Genomic DNA, 18,951 nt, shown 5'->3' with positions numbered 1-18,951 from the left:
GGCTTTGTTCTTGCCGTGGCATTGAGAGCCTAGATTAAATGAGCTATTTATAGCATGTGTGTATTCTCTCTGGAGGATTGTGTGAATGTTAGGTACGACTTAGTAGATACTTTATTGTGCTTTCAACTGTATTTAGTAACAGTAGATTACGTTTCATAGGTAGACTTCAAGTAAATAAGTGAGTACCCAAAATTGGTAAGGAAATTAAGTCTTATTTTAGAACTTCAAAGGCTCCTTTTGCAATTTAATAGGCAGGTCTTCTTGTAAAGTAAATAGCGGCATGAAGCCGAATTTCAAAGGCTGATCTCTTTTAGAAATTCAAATGATCTGGTGCTTACTAATAAATAAGGTTCTACACAAACAACCCAAGTACCCATATAACCTGAACAACAATGAAATACATAACAATTTACCTACTACAAGTTATTAAAACTTGCTCATCACAGTTCCGAGTTCCGAGCGTAACTTTCCCTTCAATGGTTCCGAGTAATACCTGTTACACTGTCGCGTAGGTACCTGTATTATGCAACGCGTCAGATGCATCGGTGCATGCTCTCTGACATTATTCACTTTCTCAATGAAAGGGATGCTGCCGTCCTCAGACGTTGAAGTTTACCTATTGTTCTTGCTGATGTTGGTCTGTAAAAGTTGTCATTGTACAATTAATATGGCATAGTGCCATATCACAGTGAAAAGCTGAATACGTACAGTTGAGTCTCAAGCTTTGCTTTGTAAACATCTTTTATCCAAAGTGACACGACACCTTATATTGCAACACATTTTTAAACGAAAATACGTAATATATTCTACCACAATACACATGAAAAGCTACAATGCTTGAAGGAATAAAATTGTGTTGGGACTTTACCGTTCACTATGCATTAGATCTTCGCTAAACTTTCTTAGAAGAATATTCTTATCCCATGGGTAGGTAAGTCAAGTAGTAGGTACTTAATACCAGTGGGCGGATAGCAGTATCATTTAGCTGTCGTTTACACTGTTACGAGCTGACGATAAATGACGATATTACCACCCTTGTGTCGTCGGATTAACGCTGTCTTTCGCCATGGTTAGCCATTATTATGAACGCTCCCTAGGGAACGCTTGATTTATCGGTAAATGTATCGTTGAACGAAAAAGAAATTCTGGTAAGAAATTTTTTTGGACTTGTTTGGTTTCTTTTAATTTAATATGCCAAACAATAACATTTCGATGAACAAAGTAGGTAACAATAAATTACTTTAGCAAACTCTGGACGAGTTAATCTTGTCTTACCTTTCTTATTTGTTTGATATTTTAACTAAAGCTCCGTATTTTCTTTAGTTTAACAAAACCTAGCTTCAAAACAGACAAGAACAAAGCTTCTGATACATTATTGAGCATTCAATCTGAGTACATGAATAACAAAACAAGCGAAAGAATTGCCACTAAAGCTTGTAAGACATTCCATAGGTCGGCGGAGGGTTAATACTATTCATAGATTTTCTTACAATATTCTGATCAGCTCTTTGTGAATAATAAATTGTGCCACTTCAACCGTTTCTATGTTAGACAGCGATTTATCTGAACGAAATATAAGTTATGAATGAATATTTTCCATAAGCTTTTCGTCTCTATCCAAGAATTTGTGAAGAAAATTCCTGTAGGTATGTAGGTAATACACAGGATGCCAGAAGAAAAAAATCAGTTTTCTAAAGATAGGTACATATATCTAAAGGACACAAATAATTGATAATACGGTGCCTACTAACATATAACTATTAGGTCCCTAATACGTATCTTGAATGCGACTTGATTTTGTTAAAAGCTCTAGACAAACTCAACGGAAACGTTTTCTTTCGACCTTTGTAAAAAAGATAGTTCCGTGTGGAATTTTAGAAATCTGGTTTTATTAACCACTTCAAGGACAAGATATTTTTAGAACACGCAAGATTGAGGAAGAATTTACGGAGATTCCAATGCCAAAATATTAGATTCTCACTTTGCATAATGATTTGCGTACTAATTACTGAACGCTTTAATAACCTGTTAATTCGTAACAAATTCATTTATTCACACTTAATTGAAAACGTTGTGTTGTCCATTCGTTACGGACTCAAAAAACCTTATTTTTTGTTGATGAACTTTGGTATTTTGTTTTTGGAATTTCTCGTAAAAATTGTAACAAAATATCTTGTTATGTTAATGACAAGGTCACTTTTTAACAAACCGGAATTACTATAGAGGTCGTAATAAAATCAGCACGAGTAAACAAAAACTCGAAGGATCCTATTGACATCCATATTGAAGAATGTGAATACTGAATACCGGCTTATAGTAGTTTAGATGTATTGACAATTTTTTAGATCCAATTTGTAGATCCAAAGGACCAGATTATTTATTTATATAAATTGTGTAACAGCCAAGTACACAATTTAGTAGTAAGTAGACATGTCTAACGATTCTATGGTTGAATTGAAACTGTAACGATCCCTAAATTGAATCTATGACAAATGCAACAAGATTAAATATTGCGAAAATGCAGTCTTGAGCAATTGTCTGAAGACTCCATCGTTCCATCTGTCAATTGATTTTCAGTGCATCTCTGTTCCGGAGATTAAATAAATTACAACACTGACCTTTAATATCCTGATACTTAGACGTAATTTTATATTCCATAGTTATTTTTGAAATTCCCTAGCTATGCTAGCTATGTACTTTATGATGCCAAGGTTTTTTGGCTCTGGTTAACCAACTTAGGTATAACTGGAGTACCTATGTCACATTCAAATATGAAAACTACAAGTTGCAACTGACTTCATAATTAACCATTCCCTTTCTTTCTAGGACGATGAAGATGAAGATGACACAGAAACGTGCACGAGTCCGGAAGTATGCGCGCCACAACCTTTCCCAAGGCATACGGCACCACAGCAACAAACTACTCCCAAACCTTGGAAAAGGACCGGTAAGGGAAAATCAACCTTATACTTCTAAAAATAAGATCCATTTATGAAGTGTGTGTTATCCTTTCGAAATGAGAATGTGTTTAAAATTCGGCAAAACCTTACAATTGTCTTTTGTATGCACTCCTTGTCAATGACTGATTGATTGGTGACGTCACACAGAGGAGACGCCCCCCCGAGCGCCGCCGCGCACGCGAATCTCCCACGACGAGTACCACCAGTTCTGCGATGAGACCCTCGAATGTATGACAGCATGAGTTGAGCATGTCGACGTTACCACGTTACCGCTTTTTCCTTTGCAAATGTTCGTTCGCTTCGCAAAATCACCTCTCATTGTCTTTTCAGTTCAGTGGTTCTGCGGACAATAACGAATTGAATACGAATTTTCGCGACGTCCCTTTTCGACTTTTGAAAGTTTAAGGGCCATTTTTTTATCAGATTTATTAGTTCAGCGACGTTTGTTCTCATTGTTATTAACTTTGATAGTATTTTGTTTCATTAGATATCTACATCGTTTAAAGTGATATTAGTATCATTTAGGATATAGAACACGTAATATTGTCATGTAACTCAACTAAAATTCACTGTTTGGAAAGTTTTCATTTTTATACACGTTTTCGACTAATTTTGTAACCACTTTCATCATTGTGTTATTAATTTGATGTTAGATGTTGGAGTCAATGTTCATCCTTTCCCGTAATTGAAATAGCTTTGTTCTTTCCACCTTCTAAAATTGCGTCTTGGTTGTAATTTTAAGCAGTCAGTATTTAGAATTCTTATTTCTTCGGCAGAAGTTATTCAAGTTTGCCGTAACTTTTAAAATGTTATCTCAAGTTTACACATTTGGATAAAAAAGTATCATCTTTCGACTGTAAACCTTTGGTTATATCTTCTATGAATCATTTGCTTCGATATTAACTGGTCCTTCCATCCACAGCATACGATCTGGCAACGCAGTGTCCGTCACGGCGCGCGTCCATGAGGCGTCACACCGTCACGCACGCTGTCTGCCCACCCACCGATGGAGCTCATTCATTGCCACATTCAAGGTAAGCACGAGACTACCCGTATTACATAACAGTTACCTATCGACACCGTTAGAGTGAAAACCTCGTTATGTCAACTTTTCATGAGGAAGAAATAAGATGTGTGATAAATAGGAAAAAGCTCATCCGAGGTTTTCACTTCAAGATGACGCGATATAGTTAGACGGGACCTATAAAAGAAGCAAAACGCTTTTATAATTTTTTGAATGAAAATTGGAAAATGTGCCGACACGTCCAATAGGCCCAAGGCTAGTTAAGCGTTTATATTACATGGTACATTGTTTTTTTTCTTGTCCGATAACTTCCTTTGTGCAATGCTAAGGTTGGGATTCAAAGACCTTGTTCTTTTATGCAACAAGGTCCTTTCGACATCTTACTTTTGCTTTTTCCTGTCTGCATCCAATACATTTCAGTAGATATTTATTTATGACCTTAACTATTTGAAATATTGTCTACTGTTCTTCTTGTATATTTGTTGCATTAAAAGGATTTAAATACCAAGGCACGTCTTTTAACAATTGCTTTTTAATTGGGCATAGAAAATAAACCGTTCAGTTAGAAAGTTGCCTCTTGGGGTCTAATGTCAGGAGGTCAAGATTTATTATTTCTAGGTTTCGAATGTAAGGCCGTTGTTAAGCTTTATCATTTTGATACGCAATATTCATAATAATATCGATGTGAATTTATATTTCACGTAACATATCCATTTCAAGAACGGAGGTTTGGGTTTAGAAATCGATGATCAAATGTCTAACACATCTGACCCTTTAAAATGAATAGGAATTCATCATCCTCCGAGCCTTTTCCCAACTATATTGGGGTCGGCTTCCAGTCTAACTGGATTCAGCTGAGTACCAGTGCTTTACAAGAAGCGACTGCCTATCTGACCTCCTCAACCCGGTTACCCGGGCAACCCGATACCCCTTGGTTAGACTGGTGTCAGACTTACTGGCTTCTGACTACCCGTAACGACTGCCAAGGATGTTCAATGACAGCCGGGACCTACAGTTTAACGTGCCATCCGAAACACAGTCAGTGGTGTCTAAAATATACTTAGAAAGTACATTCAAACTTAGAAAAGTTGTATTGGTACTTGCCTGACCTGGAATCGAACCCGCGCCCTCATACTCAAGAGGTTGGTTCTTTGCCCACTAGGCCACCACGAGTTTTTTTTTAATGAATAGGAATTAAACAAACTTCTTTCTCTTCAGGCCGGGATCCCGTGCGTCATGCGCCGGCGCAGCTTCCCTAGCAAGTAGCGACGCGGACGCTCAACTCGGAGAACTATCCTGGTCTCGATCTAGTTTGCAAGACGAGCTCATCAAGTCGGTTAGTGGCAGCCCCAACCATGGCTCGCATGTGAGTAGAACTTAGAGTAGACGGTGGAGGATGGATTCGGAACTTGATAACTTGAAATGAAAGGGTACGACCAAAATGTGTCATTTAATAGAAGTGTGGTCCTTTTCATAGAGTAACTAATGATATGTAAGATATTGCATCTCTTTTTATTATAGCTTTGATGAGGTCATGTGAAATATATTTTATTTGATAGTTATTAATATTAAGGCAAAAAAAAAAACCTGTTTGTTTCAAGGATAAAATGGGTGCCAATAAGAAGAGATGCAGTTTGTTTTCAACAGTAACTTACAATATTTAATCAAAGGACCATCGCTAGAAGTGTGCTTGAAACAAAATTATAGAATAGAACTTATTCTATCGAAAGAGAGACTTCTTTTGAGTCACGATTGGCAAAATCACGCAGTAAATTGCTTAGTTTCTCCATAGTCAACTGCAAGATGTAGAATGTAGATTCTACTAGAAACGCTATTTTGCACATGCATGCAGAAGTGTGTGACTAAAATGTTAGCGGTTTTCGAAATAGCACAAAATTTGCATGGATCTCCGTAGTTTTAGTTGTGAGGAGAATAGATGTAGATGTGTGACTTTACAATACAATGGCTCTGAATTTGAAATTCTTTGGTCTTTTTGTATGAAAACATATTTAAACTTGCAGACAATGGATAACATATCATTTTTGACATGATAAGAGCTATCTTATATGCCAATATAATATGTATTGGAAGCAAAATAGTTCATCACTGCAAAATTCATCTGAGCCATATCTTCGATTTCGAAGCTCTTCTTTAACTACGTGCCTAATCAAATTTTTCGCATTTCAGAAACAGTGGCAGGACGCCATAATGTCTGACGACCGGTTGTCTCTGACCCTGGAAGAGATTGTCCACATCAGGTCTGTGCTGACGAAGGCGGAACTAGAAGTCCTGCCAGTTGAAGGCAGGGTTAAAGAAGACGTGGAAAAGAGAAGAGTGAGTATTCACTGTTTTATTGATAGGAGTAGCTGGAATTTTCTTTATAACACCGACGTTTATTTACAGCTTATTATTTTCAAATTGAAGAGGCTAAGTTCAAAATGATTAATTCTTGTTCACTTTTTTCAGGTATGCTTCTTGTGTTTGAAAACAAGATTCGGAATTTTTGGTCCTTGGGGCCAGAAGTGTAAATTGTGTAAAAAGACTGTCTGTCAAAAGTGTTGTTCAAAGGTAAGTTCTACACCTTTTTAAAACATCGTCCACTTATCCTTGTTATTCCTTGCTCAGGCTTATTCTTCTTATACTTTTTCTGCAAGTATATGTTCTTTGTTATAACAGATGCGTATCCCAACGGAGCACTTTGCGCACGTGCCGGTGGTGCTGCTGAGCCCCTCGCTGCTTCCTTCACCAGAGGACGAGGCGCACTCCTCCTTCCCCAGGAGCCTCATGTCCAGGCTCGTGTCTCCTGAGTACTCGGTGAGTGAAAGACTCCATAAATTATTTTCTTCAATTATCCCGAAATCTCACTTAAGATTTTAAACGTTAAAACAACAACTCTAAAACTCGCTTTTTAAGGTAGCTTAGCAAAAGCTCAAAAAAACTCCGGAAAAACCACACCCATATTACGATATACTCCGCACAAATTACATTTCCCGTAACACGATATGCGATGAGTGATAATGTGAGCGGTTGGCCGCAAACATCGCCCGCGGCTGTCAATGCCCAATTATTGTCATCATTGTCGATCATCTAGTTTATGTCATCATTTGGTCTTCCGTTATGTGCCGCAAATGTGTTGCCATTATCGTGATGATGCCGTTGTTTAGTGTCGTTATGTTATAGATGGAATTTGTAATGATAAGTTGGTAATCGATGATGTTTCTAACGCGACAATGTTTGACTTATTGGGTATATTTTTCTTAAAAAGAGAGCTCTATCATTTGAAAGAGTAATTTAGAGTTTTCTGCACCTTTTCGTACTAGCACTATGTTTTCTGATATTCTAGGTTTTATATTGGTTTTGGTTTTATATTCATAATTAACTGTAGCAAAGTTTGCCAACTCGTGGCTTATAGGAATACAAGCTTACTCAACTCCACATTCTAACTAACCCTCTTCCGCCGTTGTCCACAGAGCATGGTGGAGAACAGCGTGGGCAGTGCACCGAGCAGCCCGGCAGCCACGCGGCGCGCGAGTGGCGCGGCGTGCGCCGGGCCGGTGTCGCTGGCCGCCGCACACAGCGCGCCCGGCTCCCGCGGCGGCTCGGCGCTCGGCTTCTCCGACCAGCTGTCCGTGCCGCCGCACTCCATGTCCCGCAGCGTGGAGGGCCCGCAGGCCATGTCGCTTGTTAACACGCCGCCTTCTACTTTAGATCGCAGGTATGTCCTTCTGCATAGATTTGAAAGGAACTTAAGAAAGAGGCGAAGGAGTGCTTAAAATGAAATTCATTGTTTACAACACAGGACTTGTAATTATGAAAACAGGAAAATTGGTCCTTTGACACGCAGAAAAGTAATTAATTATCTATCTGAATTATCCGCGACTAAAAGACGATAACAGCTTGGATCACAGATTGTCATAGCTGCATCAAAGTTGTTCTGTTGTTCAATACAGGTCCTGAAAGCTGTCGGTCATCAATTAAACCGCCCCAATTAATTCCAGAGCGAGGTACGGTCGCAGCACGACGGGCGTGACGGCGGCGGAGCGGCTGCGCGGCGTGCAGATGGCGGTGTGCCACGACTGCAAGGCGATGGTGCTGCAGATCATCAAGTCGTCGCGCGCGTCGCGCTCGGCGTCGCGCGACCGCGCGCTGCGCCACCTCACGCTCGACCTGGCGCCCGTCTACACCGCCGACTGTTAGTGCGCGCGCCACGCCGCCACCCGCCAGTGGTTCCTGTGACCTGCACCACCCCACACCACTCACGAACTCGACCACACCAAGCGAGTGCCATCAAAAATTTTCGCGAACCCAAACGTGATCGGTCAAGTGATTCAGCTAAAAACTTACAGTGATACAAAACAATTTCGGTTGAATGTTGACGTCACAGTGTTCCCGCGCTTGCTGGTGAAGCTGGTGCGTGCACCACACAGTCGGTCCAGTGGAGATACTAGAGTTGAGCTGTACGTATTTCTGCTGCGACGCAACATAGAACAAAATATTCGAAGGATCGTCAATACCTTCGCCTTAAGAAGCTTACGAAATAATTGTACATTTTTATTTTTCCTTAAATCTATGTTTTGTAATATTTTATTTTTCATTACCTCACTAACATTGGAATCAATTATTATGATGAGTTATATTTTTAATAGAAGTATTATTATGAATCTTTCACACTGGTTGGTCAAATATTCTAGCCCTTAAATATCCTACTAACGCAATAATCTCTTTATTTAATTTTCATTTTGTAATTATTTCTTAGATCCAGATTGTTATTCCCATTCAACTTACCATTTATTCCATTCTTGACTAGATCCTATCTATCATTATAGTTCGGCCATTCAGAGAATGCGTTCCTGACACGTCGCGATTGAACTGACGACGTAACTTTGCAATGGCGTTGCAGTTACGATAAAAATATTTTTGCTGGTTGTTTACCGTTTTAACAATTGAGGAGCATTAAAACAACATTATTATATCAATAATCAATGAATGTAGTTACGTCGTCAGTTCAATCGCGACGTGTCAGGAACGCATTCTCTGAATGGCCGAACTATAGTTTCCATTTTGTAAATACTCAATGACATTAAAATATTAATCTAATAGTAAAATATCAATAATATTTATCAGGAATTTGTCTATATCGACGTTCCGAATTGATTAGAAGTCACAGAACGTTCAAGAATCGAGCTTCCAAGGTTGTGTAGTGTCTATGTTGTGTTTCGTACGTGGACCATACATTTTGTTCACACAAAATGAACTTTGACAATACTCTATGACCTTTGACAGACGTTACTACCTACAACTATTTTTGTTTATCGCACAAAATCATAATTATTATAAAAGTCATTAAATTATACAAAAAAATATTTATCCTATATTATCAGAGATACTCATATTATAAAATAAATAAAAAATAATGTTATATTCCAGAAATTTACTAAATAATATTTTGTCACTTAATAATAGATATATTTATATTTTTCTCCAAATGAATGTTTTAACATGTCTACAATGTCGATGTGAAATTAAAAATGTGTGTTCAAAAATACAATGTACTATCAATGTTGTTATATAAAACGAAATTATATTGTATAGATGTTATGAAACTCTTGTAGAATCCGTGTTATAAAATCAAACATTTTAGAAGCATGAATGAAATCTTCGATGTCAAATTGTGGAAAAAAATCTTTATTCGATGTATTTTTCTGTCATAAGACATGCTTGATGTAAAATTCATGTTTTCATAAAATTTTCCACAAGTTGACGTCCTTCCAAACTATCTTCTCAATTAATGACCCCCTGACCAATTTCCAAGACTAACGTCGGATATTCACGTTAGATTAATTATGCATTATTAATTTGACATTTATGTCCACAGAAAATTGTTTACAGTTTATTTTGATATTTTTGTAATTCGTATTAATTAAATATTTTATAGACATTGATTTAAAATCTACGTGAATATCCGACATGAAATGAATTGCATTAAAATACTTAATTTGTGTGACATTCAGAGCAATTGTTTTCATTATGTTAAGTTTCCTGTGCCATACGAATCGAGATGAATATTTTTATCAGTGACTAAAATTGCATGTGCGTTTGTTCGCGAGCATGTCACGTGTGAAAATCCTACGTGCCTACCTATGAGTACAGATCAAGACCATATTTTGTTTTAAGTTTCTATTTTTTCACTTAAGTTTTTGGTTCAATATAAAAAAATACAAAACCACAAAAAAATACAGAAATATTTATTTTTCTTTAAACCGGTTGCGTACTTTTGATACAACTGTTTTTATGAAGGATTTACGAGTATATTTTATTTTTTATATGAATTTATTTTGCCAGTTCTTCAGTTATTCGTGATATAAAAATTACGTTTGACAGTTCAGTCGACAGTATGCAACCAGCTTTATTAAGTCTGATTGTTTGTATGAGATGTATGATTGCGAAAACATTTACTCCATTCATATTCATACAAGTCGAGATCTCTAATGCGGCAATAGTAATGCAGAAGAAATAAGAAAACAACTTTTTCACTTTGGCCTTTGTGTATTGGAGAACCACTCCATTACAAACCCATTGTTCGTGAAAATGCACTAGTGAGAACTAAGCCTTAGCACGACATGTATTTATTACTGCCGCAATTACAGACTTGACTAAATTTATTTAGAATTAACTAAATTATTTGGCGAATTATACCCACTATCTAGTACTCCTTTGTAAATATAGATTTCTAGAGTAAAACTATAGTAGCGGTTCAAATAAAATGGTAGAACTATTTTCAAAGTAATTAATCATCGTAATTAATTATTAAAACTGGGTTTTCCCTCAACTCTTACATTCCCTCCGTTAATTTAGTTATTTTTAAGTTAAATGATAGCAGCCGTCATGTTTTTAAATAATGTACCTACTGGGTACTTACAAAATGGCCTAATTACCCATTGATTGTTCAGCATTGACATTTTCCTTTACGCCATTTCTTTTTAAATATTTTTGTCGTCAATATTTGTTAATTTATATCTTGTACATTTAAAAAGCCCAGTTATTACTTGTAAATGTGTAATTTAGTAGTCTGTTAGATGTTACTTAGATTGTAACTGTTTAAAGAACTTAAGTACTTATGTAAGTGGAAATAATCGATGATGAAAACAAAACCATACTTAAATAAACATGAATACAAATCGTTGATATATATTTTTATTACCTTGATATCCTACAAAACTACACACCTTAGGTACCAGGTAAGTACTACTACATCTTTGACACATTTGATTACGGTAATGTATAAAGATATGCCTACGTACTTACTTTTAAAATATTCAAAACACACCCCAGAATACTATGGTTTGATTACAAGTCAGGCATTGTAGAGTTAATGATAGACTGCAAATGCTTCGGCTGCGTTCAAAGGGGAGGTACTTAATCCCACTAAAATTAAAATATTCTATTGGAACCATTCGCCGTACCTTCAACAATCAACTCCGCCGTCCGATGGTGGAATCGATTGGTCGAGTTCAGTGGCAGACCTACCCTAGTCGGCATGATGGGTTGGGCCCACAATCTTAACCAACATATGACGTCACGCGGTCTATTGAGATTTTAGGTAAATGATCACATACCTACCTACATAGATTTATGGTTACTAACAACGATTAGCTAACAACCATGTAGAAAATGTTAATAGGAAAAACAAATGCTAGGGAACTAAGTACTTACATGAAGAACGCTGAATTATCTCAATGGGAGGAGAATACTACTACGTGAGTGTACCTTTGCCAAGGTAAAAAAAAACATTGCACCGAGCCCTTCAGAAGTCAGTCAGATTATTATCCGAATGTCTCGAGAGATTTGAAAAACAATTTGTCCAGAAATCTAAATTTCTTGGGTCTCATGCTTGGGTGCCATGTTTTTTTTAACTTGGCAAAGGCAAGGTACACTCACGTGTGGTAGGTACAGCGCCATCTTATGACTTTTTTGGGAACTATTTTTTTTTAATTCTCAAAAAGAAAACCTCCGAATAACTGATTTTTAGCACAATTGGAATACAGAAATCTTACTTATGACAGTAGGTAATACTAGAGCGCCAAAGAAAAGTTCACTGGCCTGTTAACAGCTGATGTTTGACAGAATGTTCGTTTTGCTTTATCTTTAAGCATAAAGTTTTCGTAGTAATTTCGTTGCCTATGATTTGTATATGTATCGTTTGCGTTTGTGTGAGCGCGCAGCGTGGTTGTTAGACTATTATCACACGCGCGGAATTAAAATACGGTTGCGTTACGCACTGACGGATTTACGTAAATAAGAAAAATAACCTACCCATTTTATTGCTGATTTGGCTCGAGAATCATTAGCATAATTGAATTTAAAACGGATGCAAATCAAAAGCTCGTATAATTACGTGTCTGAAAATAAAACAATAACATAACAGCAATCACATTTATTGATTGTAAGATTAGATGACGCCTATTGATTCTGAATCGGTATACTTATATAAATAAATTGTCTAATTAATAACGTCGTTTAGCCTACAACTAGGAGGCCCTCTTCGACGAAGCTGTGGGGGGGTACTTCGAGGTTGAGGGGGGCGGGGCCCTTGCGGATGCGGCCGGAGGCGTCGTAGTGGGACCCGTGGCAGGGGCAGTAGTATCCGCCAAAGTCACCGGCGTTGGCGACGGGCACGCAACCCAGGTGGGTGCACACACCGATGACGACGAGCCATTTGGGGTTCTGTGTGCGCTGGTTGTCGTGCTGCGGGTCGCGAAGAGTTTCCACGGGCACCGACTGCTCGGTGCTAATCTCGTTTGCGGTTCTGCGGATGCATAATAGGATAATTAGAAACAATATTTCTTTAAATAGATCATCCACTGAGTATTTCTATGTATGTTTAGCTACTTAACTACTGCGGATTTCAATAAACTATTTATCTATTTACTTACTAGAGGTATAACTTTATAAGCATTTTTGTTTTATTTCTCAATGATATTATATCAACTGTACTTAACCAGCACTGATTGGTAAATTAATAAAACAGCGTTTTTGTTTTTTGCATAGATTATACAGATTCTGACATAGATTCATGGGGTCCTGGCATATTTCCTAGGTGAAAACCTTATTAGGCAAAATAATATTTAGTCTTTTGCGAAATCTGTCTTATATGGCCTCAATGTTAGATTCCCTCTAACCTTCGGAGGAAAGCAGCAGGAAAGCAGCATATTTTATTATAATGGAACATAAGTATAAGTAGTGCAATGAGTATTTTTAGAGGAAAACATTCCGTGACGCGTCATGTTGATCGGCTAAATGCGCAATACGAAGGGCAGTACTTGTAAATCATTTGGCAGAGAAATGATATACCTATTCCTAAAGTACCTCTATGTTTTTGTAGATAGTTAAGATGTAACTTTCACTTATAAAGAACATTTAGCACACGTAAATACTTATTAGACTTATATATGTCTGCCTCCAGTCCAGTAGGATATGTATGATAATTAAGTTCAAGATTTTGCATTTAACTAACCATTTTTTGCAGAATCTTTCCAGGATATTCACAAATAGATCAATTTGTAGCAATAGTACAGGATATGCCAAATTTTTTGTGTACTCAAATGTCAAAAAATTCATCATTATTTGGCATACATGACACTTCTCTGAATATAAGATCTCAGAACAATGAGTTTAGTTTTAGACTGGTTTCGAAAATATCATAACAGAATAATTAACCAAGTAGTCCAACTCACCTGTGACGAATGAACAGTGGCTTACCACGCCACTTGAAGGTGACAGACTTGCCCTCTGGGATTTCAGACAGCTTGATCTCAATCTTGGCCAAGGCCAAGACGTCGGCAGCGGCTGCCATGGATGACACGAAGTGCGTCACCAAGGACTTGGCGGCGTACGCACCGGCCACACCACCGGCTGAAAATGTACAATTTAAATTTTAGATGTTGAATTTTTACTATTACACATATTAGTTTATGGTTACACATTTCCATAAGAAACTAATTATATTAAAGAACATCTGATGAAGAGAACTAAATTCATCAAATGTGTAAAACTCGAATAGGCAGGTGAAGGGCGGGCGTTTTGGGAGCTGTCCTTTGTAAATTTGACGTTCGAAAAGTGCTGATTTTCAGCCTACTTTGAATAAATGACTTTTGATTGATTTTGATTTGATTTGATTGGTAGTTTTTTTGTTTTATATTAATGCTTGTAGTTGGATAAAGCTAGATAGGCAGTGAATAGGCTAGGTTGGTGAGCAAAACTTCGTCATGATCTGCTCCCCCATGATTCCATTCCTAGGTTACGTTTTTGAAATGGTGCAGCAGAACCTAAGAATCCAGACTGCAAAATAAAATCCTGTCTGGGCACTGAAGTAGGTCAAATCTGGGGAAACCAGAAGGATGACAACCCTATGTAAACATAAATGAAGTTTCACGGAATTAGCTGTTACATCAATCCATAAAAAAAATATGAAATTAACTGGTACAATCTAACAAATAATGGTATGATATATTCATATAAAACCCACCCAGGTTGAGTAAATTACCATTACACTGAATAAGTCAGATCCTGCAGTATATTTAAAGATTTTCTTTTGCGAGATGACCCACTGACCAAACATATGTGTTCTAGATCTCAGCAGCTTCAACCATTCTCTCATTTGATAAATAGTAAGTTAAATTCATGCAAACTTATTTATACTCTAATAAGCAAATATAAATATATTATACCTTTGAGAAAATATTTTAGTTATTAACAACCATTATGCATGGTTCCAATTGCATGGTTTTGTTTTTTATTTTGCATTGCATAATATTATGAAAATATTGTGATCCATTCATATTATATCGAACATTAAATTTTGACTCCTCAGAAACAGCCGGGAGATTTTATTATGGCATTCATAATTTCAAAAGAACATAGAAAAATATAAATTCCTGAAACAGTAATTAGTTTAGTCACAGATATTACGACTTGGATAGATAGTTCCCATATAAATGAAAGTGTTGCTCTGTTTACATGACATTTCAAGGTTAATGCCAAGTACTATTAATAAACACAACGTGTAACAATACACACATAACTATTTAATACATACTTACCTTTTATTTTTTTGTTTTCATAAAGTAATACAATTGTTTTGTGGTCCCACTGAAGCATGATAACTTGAATCGATCAAGTCAGGATAAACAATTGCTCTATAAACACTAAATTAGATAACCAATGAAAAGGACAATGGGCACTTTGTATGGGATTTGGTACCCGCTCCAACAGTAACGTATGATATATCATTAGAAAGGTATTTACGTGAAGAATAATAAAAACTATGGGGCTTGCCTCAATTAGCTGTCCGATCCAAGTAACGATAAAAATTAAATCGACATAGAAACAAGTATGTCATCCATATATGCAAATTCATTAAGAGGCATATGTCGTCAGTATAATAATTTTAAACTCAGTTAATAGACATCTTAAATTGTTTGAGATACACACTATTATAATCTAAAGGTTGTAATAGTCTATGGAGTCATACTACGGAAACACAATCGTCATCTGATTTGACAAAAGTTCAAAACATTTCTGAAAACACAACTAATCATTTTAGTTACATACTATCTTTAAACATACTGGCTTCCATGTACAGTCAGCACCAAAAGTCGATGAACAGAATCAACATGACAAAACACCTGTTCACAATAAAATGCCATAAGTTATAGTCGCATCTAGGAAACAAAATAGACTGTACACCAGAAACTTACAAAAGTCGTTAAACACGAGTATTTCAAAAGTATCTGTGCACTAGTATTCCTAAAGTCGCTGTACACCATCAATCCAAATGTCGCTGAGCATCATTGTATCAAAAGTCACTAAACAGCAGTAAATACAAAATTAGGTTAACAAAGTATATTTTTAATGTTGCCGTGTGTTAATGTACTTTTGACGCTTATGTTGTTCAGCTACTTTTGGGACAGTACTTGCTTGACCTTAATAATGTATGTTAATACGTTAGTATCTATTTCAATAATTTTAATAATTATTTTGGAAATACACTCTTTTGCAAAAAAAGCGGGCACCTATGCGAAATCTTAGTTTTAAGGACTTTACGTGTATTTTAAAGGGTTTTAATGATTGTAGTATGTTTCTAGCATCAAAAGGGTTAGCCAAGCATGCGTGAGAGTGTATTCTAAATTTGAATTTTGTACAATTGCTAAGAAATTGGTTAGACCTTGTTTTGGACTAACTGCTGGCAGAAAGTTCGTCGGTGTTTTGAAAAGTTTTTGAAGTGAAGGAAAGTGCTGTAGATGCTAGGAAATCTCGGTGCAGGCAAGTTTATTTCATAAAATGTCCGTGGGATGAAAACACGCTATTTGAACGCTCAGACTCATAGATCTTCGGAGGTCTACGGAGTTTCCCAAGAGACGAGGTTGTTTGAAAATCAGTGATTACGAGACCTTAAGACCTCGTGCTCACAGTCTATGCGCCATTTTCTGTATTTTGTAGAAATTCAAGATTTTTAAAAATGTTAAAGTCCGAAAGGAGACGAGTTGTGATCAGCACTGCTTACTTTAAATTGGTTTTGTCGCAGCCCAATGTACTGATACTCCTCTAAATAGTGTTTAATTATGAAAAAGCGATATTTTAAAACACGTGGGTATAATATCTAAACAGAAGAACGCTTTACACTAAAATACCGAAACTCTTAACATTGCCATCAATCATCAGTATAGCCCATTTAGAGCAGGTGAAAATTTTATCAAATACGCATAGTTTTTCAAAAATGTTTTGATCCAACAAAAAGGTACATTAATTAAGACTGCATTATCAGTTTTCTGAAAATCACTTCAAAAACTTTTCAAAACACCGACGAACTTTCTGCCAGCAGTTAGTCCAAAACAAGGTTTAACCAATTTCTTAGCAATTGTACAAAATTCAAATTGAGAATACACTCTCACGCATGCTTGGCTAACCCTTTTGATGCTAGAAACATACTACAATCATTAAAACCCTTTAAAATACACGTAAAGTCCTTAAAACTAAGATTTCGCATAGGTGCCCGCTTTTTTTGCAAAAGAGTGTATTTCCAAAATAATTATTAAAATTATTGAAATAGATACTAACATATTAACATACATTATTAAGGTCAAGCAAGTACTGTCCCAAAAGTAGCTGAACAACATAAGCGTCAAAAGTACATTAACACACGGCAACATTAAAAATATACTTTGTTAACCTAATTTTGTATTTACTGCTGTTTAGTGACTTTTGATACAATGATGCTCAGCGACATTTGGATTGATGGTGTACAGCGACTTTAGGAATACTAGTGCACAGATACTTTTGAAATACTCGTGTTTAACGACTTTTGTAAGTTTCTGGTGTACAGTCTATTTTGTTTCCTAGTTGCGACTATAACTTATGGCATTTTATTGTGAACAGGTGTTTTGTCATGTTGATTCTGTTCATCGACTTTTGGTGCTGACTGTACCTACACATTATATGAAATAAAAAAAAAACCTGTTATTAAAACACGATAATCATTAAACATTAATTGATTGTAAATACTGAAAGACTTTCATCAAATACATAAGCTATATTCTGCGTGAACTGCAAAGGTTTGCACACAGACTTTTTTTAAAGCAGTGGGCAGGCAAACATTCTAAGAAGGCCAAATTCTTGTTTTTTTGTTACTTTACCAGTTTTTATTCAATACAGTTGGATTTAAGAACTACATCTACGTTGATGATTTATGAACATTATACATTCTATTAGTCGATGTCACGCGAAATGGACAAGGAATTGGGACTAGTCGTCATAGTAAACATTTTTTGGCTTGCCAAGACCTACGCAATGGTACTAGAATCAACACTGTTGGACAGGGTACCAAAACGCCCATCGTCCTTTCAAGGACTAACCTCCAGCGATAAGATAAGTGAAGGACTGACGTCCATCGACGTTGTCGTTAGCCCTCGCGGTGGGATCCTGCGTCTCCTTGCGACGGTACGCCGAGAAGTCGGGGTAGCTGATGTCGGTATGCGCGAAACGTACATGGCTTGGCCCTAGAAGTGACAAGGTGTTATGTAACACGATTTTTCGTCGTAAATCCCCAGAAATATTTAACAAAACTACAAAATCATAGTGAAAATAACTCACCGCGACCGTTTACTCTGGCCTTCAAGCCCTGGATAGGCAGGGATCCATGCAGTGACTCCACAGTCGAGGTTTTTGGCAAGGGGTGCACCAACACCTTTTCAGCTGGTGTATGCGCGACAACCAGAGGCTTCAGGCCATTAGAAACCACCGATGAACTTGCCTTAAAGTAAGGAGCCAAATGCCCAGCCCGCGTGACCGAAGTCATTTTGTATCACAGCAGAAATACGCAACAAAATTGCTTTAATATTTTCGCTGAGCGAAGTGCTCGATTAAAGAAATGTCAGATTTGATGTTGCCACATGCAATTTTTTGCAACGATGTCACAAACATCATTCCGATACAAAAATTCAGGTACTTTAAGCATGAAGAAAAAACCCTATAAATTGTGTTAATCCCACAAAAGTTTCTTTCACAATGTTTATTGCTTATCACAATTATGGCGCGATATTATATACCTAATACAAAATTACCAAAAATATTATTAAATCCGCTTTAATTAAATAAATCAATACTTCATAAAATAGTTCTCGTTACCCCTCCAACTGTACCTATCGCAGAAAAGAATTTCAGTGCTGGCTGAATATAATCCATCTTTGGACTTATTACGCTTTAAGAAGGGAGCTAGTTTCTTACGCTAAAGATATGAGAGTAGTGTAGATACGGAACGAAACATTCGCTGCGTATTGATTTTGATTGGTTGATAATGACAGTGACACCTCATTTTAGGAACGGGCAACACAAAATTTGAACGCATTCATATTTACAACAATATTCATAAATTGAATGCGTGAATGTAAAAAAAGCTATGCAAATAAATTT

General features: G+C 36.7%; 2 protein-coding genes across 6 annotated transcripts in view; one reads left to right on the top strand and one right to left on the bottom strand.

Moving 5' to 3' along the window:
- Positions 1–8,566, top strand: part of LOC124646358 (protein spire) — a 165,745-nt gene extending 157,179 nt beyond the window's left edge. For 2 of the 5 annotated variants that reach the window (XM_047186486.1, XM_047186484.1), the window contains 9 exons: positions 2,827–2,947; positions 3,108–3,188; positions 3,883–3,994; positions 5,203–5,350; positions 6,172–6,318; positions 6,451–6,552; positions 6,661–6,798; positions 7,455–7,699; positions 7,983–8,566. In XM_047186486.1, the coding sequence (XP_047042442.1) occupies positions 2,827–2,947; positions 3,108–3,188; positions 3,883–3,994; positions 5,203–5,350; positions 6,172–6,318; positions 6,451–6,552; positions 6,661–6,798; positions 7,455–7,699; positions 7,983–8,181 (1,293 nt within the window). In that variant the 3' untranslated portion in view covers positions 8,182–8,566. The remainder of the gene's footprint in view (positions 1–2,826; positions 2,948–3,107; positions 3,189–3,882; positions 3,995–5,202; positions 5,351–6,171; positions 6,319–6,450; positions 6,553–6,660; positions 6,799–7,454; positions 7,700–7,982) is intronic. The other 3 variants (XM_047186489.1, XM_047186488.1, XM_047186487.1) reach the window with 2 other exon arrangements.
- A 3,837-nt stretch (positions 8,567–12,403) lies between these two features.
- On the bottom strand, positions 12,404–18,431 carry LOC124646175 (cytochrome b-c1 complex subunit Rieske, mitochondrial). Its single transcript, XM_047186259.1, has 4 exons — positions 18,133–18,431; positions 17,895–18,038; positions 13,719–13,896; positions 12,404–12,790 (listed from the first exon to the last, which is right to left on the bottom strand). Exons 1-4 carry the CDS (start codon positions 18,335–18,337, stop codon positions 12,502–12,504), a joined length of 816 nt encoding a protein of 271 aa, XP_047042215.1. The 5' UTR covers positions 18,338–18,431; the 3' UTR covers positions 12,404–12,501.
- Positions 18,432–18,951: the final 520 nt, after the last annotated feature.

Source organism: Helicoverpa zea, chromosome 3, assembly GCF_022581195.2.
Source record: "Helicoverpa zea isolate HzStark_Cry1AcR chromosome 3, ilHelZeax1.1, whole genome shotgun sequence".
Lineage (NCBI taxonomy): Eukaryota > Metazoa > Arthropoda > Insecta > Lepidoptera > Noctuidae > Helicoverpa > Helicoverpa zea.
This window is presented reverse-complemented; position numbering and strand designations above follow the sequence as displayed.

Excerpts from the sequence above, each read along its gene's own strand:
- LOC124646175 (XM_047186259.1), bottom strand. The coding sequence starts at position 18,337 with ATGACTTCGGTCACGCGGGCTGGGCATTTGGCTCCTTACTTTAAGGCA. Across the intron at positions 18,039-18,132 it reads GGCCAGAGTAAACGGTCGCG|GGCCAAGCCATGTACGTTTC; the intron begins GTGAGTTATTTT and ends TGTCACTTCTAG. Across the intron at positions 13,897-17,894 it reads CACTTATCTTATCGCTGGAG|CCGGTGGTGTGGCCGGTGCG; the intron begins GTTAGTCCTTGA and ends GTACATTTTCAG.